The following is a 9,650-nucleotide window of genomic DNA, read 5'->3' on the forward strand; positions in this document are numbered from 1 at the left end:
CTCACTTCATTTGTGTGCATCAGCATCACAGTCCAGTAGAGATTCCCCTGTAGTCTGATCCATGTCTACATTGATTGCACATGCATTCCTTGTTGGAATAAGCATGGAGGGCAGGAGCTGGCATCATCTCATGCAGCCCACCTGCCTCAGTGGTGCTCCAAGGAAAGGTTCCCAGTGACCAGTCCTAACAGTTCTGACCCTCTCAGCAGCAGGTTAGAACCAACAGATGCAAAGAACCACTTATATTTTGAAAAAAACATATAAACTTGATCCCAAAAAAAGCCTGTTTCAGTGCTTTATCTCATCATCTCACACAATGGCTTTGGTTGACCACTAGAAATGATGTTTTCTGGGTGTTCTTCACCTGCAGCAAAATGGACAGAAGAAACAAAAAAAATCATCTCCTAGGGAAAAGAAACCCCACAGGTAAGTTGAATTCATCTGGGGTGTGTTGAGCTCCAGAAAGCTGTTAGCAGGCTGAGAATGTGATATTAGGGGTTTTTTCCCTTCCAGTGGTTACACACAGGGGTATCCAGAGCCTTGGGATGGCCAGGGAAGGGCAGGATTAGTGTGCGTCCTGTCATGTTCCCAGGGACCCCTCTCTTTTGGGACAGGAGGTGTGGGCTGATGTTCACCAGCCAGAGCAAGAGCTGGATGGATTTATCATGCTGAGTGAACTGTTTCAGGTTCTGGCAATTTTAAAGAAGGAATTAATTTGGAGTAAGTGTGAATAAGCAGTCAAATACTTACAGAGCTGTTTCTCTTGGTTTCTTGAAGCACTGAAAAGAAAAGAAAAAATCAGTCCTGTTATCTTTCACATTTCCTGGCCATGGGGATACTGTTACAAATATTGCAAGTACGTAATGCCTTCCACATGAAATATCTAATACTTGATTTATCTACTGGTAATTCTAAAGCAGGAGGTAGTTTGTAGCAGTTTTCTAGCAGTGAAAAGTAACATTATGAAATAGAATAGGTAGACAAAAACCAGGCACTGCAGCAAACTACCATTTTTTCCTAAGAAACTAGAGCTTTCCATACCTTAAAAAATTTATCTCTTCGAGCCACAATTCCAAAAAATACTGTCAGTGAAACCACTACGACAGCAGCAATAACAGCCTCCATGGGAAAAACATATTTTTTATCTGTCAGGAAAGAAGAGGTTGGATATGTGAGAAATCAGTGCAGTCACATAACCCAGAACATTTTGCAGGACTGTGGAAAGACATTCCTTTTCCCACAGCTGTCACTGCTGAGTTAACTTTTGCTCTCTCTGCTGTCTGCAGACTGACTCTGTGTGTTAGTCCCCTGGAGAGAAGGGTGCTGAGCCTGTATTTTCCTGAACTGAAGAAGAACTGAAATATCAGTTCCTGAAGAAGATCCCCCCAGGCACTGTTGTGCTCAGAAGTAAGGCTGTCCAGAAGTACCACTGACACAGGTAACATTGCTTCCCCTCCCTGTGCCAGGAGGACAGAAATGAAAGGGGCCTGGACAGAGGTGATTTAGTGTCACCTGTCTGAGCCCTGAGCATTGTAGTCATCTCTGGAGCATAACTTCTCTTGCCTTAAGCAGCTCCTTGGGCATGACAGCATCCTGTGGTCAGTGTAAGATGCTTCAAGTAAGACCTGAGGTGCTTTAAACCACACCTGAGTGTGCCCTGTCAGCATGGGAAGAGCAGCAGTGGGATGAGCCTGCCCCGGGTCACACTTGCCAAGTGCTTTTGAACAGGTAGAGCAGGAGAGGCCCTTCCTGGTGCTGTGGTCCCAGGCACAGGTGCAGAGAGAGCTCCTTGCTGTTGCTGTGCCCTAAGAAGTCCAGGCAGGGAATCTACCACACTCCACTTACACTTTGTAATACAAATGGATTGCTGTCATAAAAGAGAACAGAGAGTTATTTGTAAAGCTTATTATTGAGCAGCAGCTTTGTTACCTTCCACTATGAGGTGGAAATCCCTTGTCCCCTTTCCCAGGGGTGAATCCACCACGCAGGTGTAGGTCCCATTGTCAGACTTCTGCACTTTCTTGATGGAGAGCCGGAAAATCTCACTGGTCTGGTACAGCTCATGACGACTTTGCTGCAGGGTCAAGATCTGGGTGTCCTTATACCAGGTGCTCTGGGCCTGAGGGTTGGATTTGGAGTTGCAGGTCAGGGTGACATCTTTTTCTTCTTCTACATGGAGGGTCTCCTCTCCGCTCAGCCGGGGAGGAACTGTTCACAGGAATGCAGTTCAACGGGTCATTAATGATGCTGCTCGTAGAATCACAGAACCATTTAGGTTGAAAAAGCCTTCTCAAATTGAGTCCAGCCAGCACTGCCAAGACCACCACAAAACCATGTCCCCATGTGCCACATCTACACATCTTTTAAATCCCTGCAAGGATGGTGGCTCCACTGCTGCCCTGGGCAGCCTGTGCCAGGACTTGATGACCCTTTCAGTAAAGGAATTTTCGTTAAAACCCAATCTCAGCCTCCTCTGGCACAACTTGAGGCTATTTCCTCTTATCACTTGTTACCTGGGAGGAGAGACTGACCCCACCTTGCTCCAACCTCGTAGAGTGCCCACATTTAACACAAAATAAGTTCTCTTCACACATCCCTCGTGCTCCTTGTTCACTGGTCTAACACATCACAGTAGTGCAGCCTTTCCTGATCCTTGGGAATGAGGAGGGCAGTCAGTGGCAGAGACTGTCACTCCAGTATTTCCTCTGCCCTGACTGGTATCCTTGGGAAATAATCTAGGTGGAGGCAGGGGCATATCCAGAGTATGTTTCTTAAGGGCCCACCCACTCCTATAAAAGAGTCAGAGCCTTAGATCAGGCCATAAGCACCACTGCGGGAAGGGAGTGTCTTATCACGTGAGTTACCTCCTCCTAAACACATTTTTTCTCGATGAAGACAGCGGACAAGGGTACAAAACACCGCCCAGACAGAGCTGCCCCGCCCACAGCCCCGTCCCACCCCAGCCATTCCACACAGGAATCCACCACGGCCACTCACACTGGACATCCAGGAGCACAGACACCTGCACGGACTTGTCCCGTGCCAGCCTGCAGGTGAAGGTGACTCCGTTGTCAGACTCGTTGACCGGGGATATGCAGATGTTGCTGATGTTCACTTTATTGCCGTCGTTCAGCCCCACCTGCCCATCCCCGCGGTACCAGAGCAGCTCCTCGGCCTGGCTGCTGTTGTGTACGAGGCACGAGAGGGAGATGGCAGGGCCAAGCTCTGCAGACAGGGTGAAGTCAGCAGCGTGGTTATTTACAGACAGCTCCAAACCTGCAGAAGAAGGAGGACAAGGACATTTAAGCATCCTAAGCCATACTCATCCCACAGAAGCTGCCCTGCTCACTTCTCCAGGCCTCGACCTTGGAGGAGAGATGAGACTTTCAGGTTTCAATCAAACAGCTGTTTCCAGGTGGAATGTTAGGTTTTGAGACAAGAAAAAACTGTCTTCATCTCAAAGCTTCCTCCACAGTTATTTAAAATAAAAATCAGGCTTTTCCAGCTGACTACCAGAATGCCAATGCCTGACCTGTGACAACAAAATCTCTGAAGCCAGGAGTGACCGTGTCACACCCAGCAAAAGATCATTCCCATCCCATCACCTTCCTGCTGCCAATCACTGCTGCAGCACCACTGTGCTTAATGTTTGATTCTCTGTTTTTCAGTCAGAGCAGGATGCCCTTGGGAGCATAAATGAGTTAATCAGGCCCTCAGCTGAATCCTGGCTGTTGCAGAGCTGCAGTTTGTCAAAGGTACAAACCTCAGGACATACTAAATGAACAACCAGTGTGGGAAATAAATTATTGTAATGAGAAACTCGCTACTGCAGCCTGGGCCATAATGAATTAAAAATATAGCTCAAATTATAAAGGTAATAAGGTCCTGTGAATATAAAAGAGTCTGAAGGTTCCTGTCTGAAGGTGTTCCCAAGTGGCCAAACCTATCACACTTCTCACTGCTTAGAGCAGGTTTGGAAACGGTGGCTTCATCATCCCTGCTGCAATAATGCTGGAAAACACTGACATTTCCTCATTCCCTTCTCTGCTACACTCAAATCAGAGGCCAATTTTCAAACAATCCTCTGGGGATAACCTCCAGAACACTTAAAAGCTGAGATGCTGCTGTGGCACATCACCCAGCCCTGGGCATTTTCAGTAGTTGGTGTGATGGGGCTTGGACAAAGCCGAGATGGATTTTTCTCCATTGCTTACCTGTGGCCACACGTGCCAAGAAGGAAATAGCAAGGACGGCTCCGTAGGGGGCGGCGAGGCTGCGTCTCTGCACCATCTCGGAGCAGAGCTGGCTCTGTTGGAGAGAGGGTCACAGCACTGCAGCCTCCGCTCCGGGCGCGCAGGGGTTAATCCCTGCTGCCATCAGACACCCCGGGGAGAGCCCTCACAGTGGGGACAGGGTCACCAGGGAATAAACCGAGGCCATTGTTGCAGGGCATTTTCCAGTTCACAGCAGATTCCAGGGGGTTTTATGTCTCTAATCTCCATTACATGAGTTTGTTGTCTCTGATCACCTGTCAGTCAGGGGAACCCATCTCTGGATCAGGTAGCATTGGACTTACCTTGGGAAGAGTCTCTGGAGAGGCTGCTGCTGCTGGGAAATGCACACTTCTTTCTCCTCCTTATTTATAGGGTCTGAATTTTAATATTTTATGGTTGTTCAGTAAGAAGTGAGTCCATAAAATGGGTTCAAGGCCTCGTTCAATTCCTGGATTTCCAAGCTCCCACAACACTGAAGTATTTGCTGGGCTCTGGTGGCTGTTTTATGAGACTTGCTGAGGCAATGAGTAACTAATGAGAGAGTTCCTTCATCAGCCATAAAGACTTTCAGCCAAAAAAAATACCTTTTATACCTTTTTTTTTTCAGCTTTCTGGGTGTTCACAGAACTGTTTCAAGCCACAGGGATTTTATCCTAGATTAATCTAGAGCAGGAGTAGACTCTGATTTGTCCCTTTCTGCCCAAAGCTCCACTGCCATGTCCTTCATGGAGTGGAAAATGAGAAAATTCACTGATTCAGACTTTGAACTGCATGTTGGCAGAGGAGAGAGCACTGTCCTGCTCACCAGTGTGTACCCCCAGGCTGCTCTTGTGCTTAGCTCAGCCCTGGGCACCCCCCAGCACAGAGCAAGGGGCTCTGTCCCAGCTGTCCCCTCTGCTGGGACAGCTCTACTCGGGCTGTGTGTGTCCAGGGCACAGCTGAAGCACTTGGCTATGTGGAAATCTGTCTGAGATTGCTGTTTGCACCTCAGCAAGCTGATGGTGACGTGGTCACAAAGCACGGGGTCCTTGGAGCCTTCAAACGTGTTGCCACTGCTGCCAGTGTCCCTGCAGGCACATCACTCATCAGGAATGGGCTCAGCAGAGCCATAAAGTGCATTTCATGAGCAGGAGGAGCCTGGGATGTGTCCTTGGTGTTTTCTTGGCCTGTGGACGCCACGTCCCAGTTCAGTGGCACAGAGGTGGGCAAGGGAGGGCTCCTGCTCTGGGGCTGCTGCCCACACACACAGCACAGGAGCACACAGCACTGGTTATTTGAGGAGCTGTTGCAAACAAGGGTCATCTTTGAGTGTTTCTTAATAGACTTCTTTCTGTGTTTATGGGTTTACCCTTAAAACCAACAGGGAATCATTCTCGGTTAAAAAAGTCTATGTGTACAAAAGTCCTTTGAAGAGAGAGTTCTCAGTCCCCCTTCTAGAAAACTGCCCTGTCCTTGTAGAATTCAACTAAATGGTGGCTTATGATTCTGTACAAACTTCAGTCCAAATGCTCTTCCTAGGAGTAAAGTGATCTTTGTGGTTTGGAATTAAGCTGAGTTGAAATAAACAGGGATTCAAAGGAATGGGCTGGGAAATGGCTCATGTGCTCCCACGAAAGGCAGGGAAGTCCTTGCTTGCTCTGGTCACTGCACTGCACTGATTGACACTCTGGAGAAGCAGGAGATGTTTGGAGTAAGTGAGGATGTATAGGAGGAAAGAGTGGAGTTTGGGAGTATTTATTTAATGTAGAAATGACAGTAAAGGAAAAGATTATCAGACAACAGCTGTTCTGGGGGGGTTTGTTATGATGTGAGGCCCAGCACCAACTGGACCTGCGTCACATCCTGTCCCAGCAGGTCCATGACAGGCAGCGAGGAGAGCTCAGGTTCATCTGCAGCAATGGCAGTGTCCTCTCTTGCAATGGGCTCGGGATCTGCTGAAGGAAGAGCGACTAGAAAATCAAGATGTTACCTGGCCAGAGGCACTGGAAGGCAGCTGTTTAAACCAAGTAAGAATTATTTCACAATGGCTTTTTACACTTTTCTTTTCATACAGGGTGTAATTAATCTTGTGGGTGTCTAATTACTGAGGTCTAAAGTTCTGTGGGTTGCGTTCTCCACCTTTCCATTACGTTTTGGAGGGACATAAACCTCATGTTCCAGAATGTAAAGCAGTCACTAATGACTCAGACTGGGAGGAACCTCTTCAGGGGGGCAAGAACTCCGTAACTCTCCACAGCAGGGGATCCAACCCTCACACTTGAGGTACTTGGATCTGCACTGCCAAGGCTGGATTAGACAGACCAGGGGCTGGAGTCAGAAATCCACCACACCAGTTCCTGCTTGTCATCCTTATGGCAACGCTGCACCAACAAACCCAGAATAAGACTGTTGTTAAATATGACTCTGAACAGCCTCAAAGGAATTAATTAATAAGCACCAGTCTATTCCTGGGTGTAATCCAAGCCTTAGAAACCCAAGAAGAGAAGATGTAGAACATGATAGAGATTGAGCAGAAGTTTTTTTTCCATCAGGTCTCTTAACCTCCATCTCCAAACTTCCCAGCAGTTTGTGTTCTGCATGGATCTCCTCAGTGCCTGCAGGACCAGAGAGCACAATTCCTAATCCTCCACACTCTCACTGGCAGATGAGATCTTGATTTATACTCAGCAGAGTTGTGAGGGCTGATGGTTGCTCCTGGAGTCGGGGGCATGGCAGGATCTGCACAGACATGTGGAAACCCAGGATTGTATCTATGGTTTTGTCAAGCAAACAAAGGCTGTAACGTGGCTGTAATCCTGCTCCAGAAAACTTGTTTCTGCAATAGTGCCTGAGGCTCTGCTCTTAGGCTGCTCCTGTCTTCCTCCTCTTTGTGGTTCCCCACTTCTAATCCCTTCTTAATATGTGGTGCTACATATTTTGCAATATTTCCATTGTTGGAGGATGACTGTAACACCCAAATCTAGTGCCTCTCCTTGCCAAATAACTGGGCTGGAAAGTGAGGCTGTCAGGGAATGCTGCTTGAACTTAGTCAGCACTCCTGTTCCCTCCCACAAAACTTATTTTTCCAAGTATAAACATTATGATGTGATGTGCCCTGGTTTCTCCCAGCCTAGACCCAACATAACTGTTGAAATGGACAGATTTCAAGTATTTTTTTCATAAATTTTTTAGTAAATCTATTTTCTGACAATCCTTATATAAAGGTTCACAGGCTGTGCCACTGAACACAGAGGAATGATGAGTGAACTTTATCCTTGGGAAGGAATAGGAAGAGTTAAAGAAGCACTTAAAGCGAATCTTGTGAAATTTTAAAATAAATTCAAATGAAAAATAGGCATTAATGAAGAAACAAGTCCTGGGATGAATAAAGCGGAAGAGAAGCCCTCAGGAAGGTGAGGCTCCAGCAGAAGTGTTGGACGTTGATGCCACCTGCTGGGTACACACCCCGGGGAAGCAGGGAGCAGAGTCACCTGGGAGCGCTGGAAACCGGATGAGATCCCTGTGATCACCTCGGCAGGAGTTCAGAGGCAGCAAATCCTGCAGAAAGCTGAAGCCACACTCATGACCGGGGAGGATGCTAAACCTGGTGCCTGTTTCATGCCGATGGCCAGTATAAGACATTCCCGAGCAGAATTCCCAGAGCAGCTTCTCTTTCAAGGCTGGATTCTGCTGTGGCTGCTCTGCAGCCTGGACATCAGATATTTTTGTCTACCTAGGAACTTTCATCACCAGTGGGATTTCTTGGAAGTGCTCTGCTGGAAAACCAAGTGGTGATTTGATCTTGTGAAGCGCTGCCAAACAATATTAGCAGTTTTTCCTTCCCTGCTGTGGGGTCATCCCTCGCTCCCTCTGCAAGGAATCTGTAAGGACTGAGCTGCTCCATCTTTGCTGCTGATCTTCAGGGGAAAATCACATTCCTGCTCCATGGTTGGAAGCACTGTGGAGTGTGGTGAGGCAAAAGCCACAGCTCCTGAGTAACCACCGTTTTGAGTGCCACAGCACTGGCACTGGGCAGAGATGAGGAGGAGGAGGGAGAGGAAGAGGAAAGGGAAGAGGAGGAGGAGACAGGTCATTCCCCAACCTTCGTGTTTGCCCACTCAGGGATGTGGAAGCCAGAGCTCTCCTGGGCTGGCCCAAGGAAATGTGAAGGGTTTGTTGTTACTGGCTGCTGATCAAATGTGCTTGTGACTCATCAGCCTTTGCCACATGCTGCTTTTACAATTGGCCTGCTGGAGTTCCAGACAACTGGGCTTTTATCAGCTAAAAAGGGAAATGAGCTCAGTTACTCTGGGTAAATCCAGGGCAATTCATTTGTAGACTGAGGACTTAAAGCTGTATACTGGTGATCACTTCCAAGACAGCCAAATTCTCTCTTGACATTCCTTCTCCCTTTTGGTTTAAGAACATCCTGATGACCAAGGTCTTTTGGCTTTTCCAGGTTAATTTTACCTGGGGTATCTTTTTGATGGATAACCCCTGTTTCCTGCTTGTTCCTCTCCTAATGATTGTGCAGAACAGATGAGCCCCAAGAAGGAGAAGCCAATTTACCCTCCCATTCCTCGGGGCCCTTCTGATGCTGTACCACGCTTGGCTCATGCACAAGTTTGCATCATCAGATCTCTTACGCAAAGGATCCTGAATGCTGTGAGATGAAGGAGTCATATGACTGGTGGTTCCCCTGAAAATCAGTTTTGTGTGCAAGACTTGGGGCTTGTGTCTCCAACAGGAAATGCCAGAGTTGGGAAGCAGATGTGTGTATGAGATTCCACTGAAAAGTTAAACAGGAACTGATAGGAATCTGCTGTTGGAGATGGACACTTTCATTGTTTTATGGATTGCAAAGTGATTTTTGCAGATTTTTGCACGTGTTCTGCCTCTAGTCTTTATCATCTCCCCTGCCTCACAAAGGGAATTTGATGGAGGAAACCCCAAAGTACTGTTTATATCTCTTCTGAGGCTCATGGCTCTGCAGTCACAGCCACACGCACTGCAAACATCACGCCGTTAGAATGTCTTTAATGCCCAGAGGCCCGATCTGAGCAGGCAGCTCGCCCAGGGCTGGGGAAGACAGAGGCACCAGGAGCAACACCTTGTGCTCCGTGACCCACAGCTTGTCACCGTGCCCAGGCAAAAGCCACCCCGTCCTTCCTCCCCAGGTCCTGGTTTGTGTTCTGGCTTTATCCGCTGGAGAGGTGACGCCTGTCGTGACCCCTCCAAGGCACCGGGGCATTGCCCGGTGCTGCTGTTTGTCCCCTTGTGCGCAACAACTCCGTGTTGAGTTATCCATCTCTCCCGCAGCGGTGAGCGCCGTGCAACAGCTCATGCAGGGGCGTTCGTGAGGGCAAACAGCGAACGCGGAGAGCCAAAGGCCGCGTT

General features: G+C 48.1%; 1 protein-coding gene across 2 annotated transcripts; it reads right to left on the reverse strand.

The window, feature by feature from the left end:
• Positions 1-746: 746 nt before the first annotated feature.
• TMIGD1 (transmembrane and immunoglobulin domain containing 1) lies at positions 747-4,453 on the reverse strand. Of its 2 annotated transcripts, XM_066202114.1 has the most exons (6): positions 4,432-4,453; positions 4,215-4,253; positions 2,998-3,276; positions 1,930-2,208; positions 1,042-1,145; positions 747-779 (listed from the first exon to the last, which is right to left on the reverse strand). In XM_066202114.1, exons 1-6 carry the CDS (start codon positions 4,451-4,453, stop codon positions 747-749), a joined length of 756 nt encoding a protein of 251 aa, XP_066058211.1. The 2 variants fall into 2 exon arrangements, with proteins under 2 accessions (XP_066058211.1, XP_066058210.1); XM_066202113.1 differs by lacking the exon at positions 4,432-4,453 and having other exon boundaries at positions 4,215-4,290.
• Positions 4,454-9,650: the final 5,197 nt, after the last annotated feature.

The sequence above is a fragment of the Chamaea fasciata genome, unplaced genomic scaffold (genome assembly GCF_029207755.1).
Source record: "Chamaea fasciata isolate MVZ Bird 193981 ecotype frontalis unplaced genomic scaffold, bChaFas1.0.hap1 SCAF_21, whole genome shotgun sequence".
Taxonomy (NCBI): domain Eukaryota; kingdom Metazoa; phylum Chordata; class Aves; order Passeriformes; family Sylviidae; genus Chamaea; species Chamaea fasciata.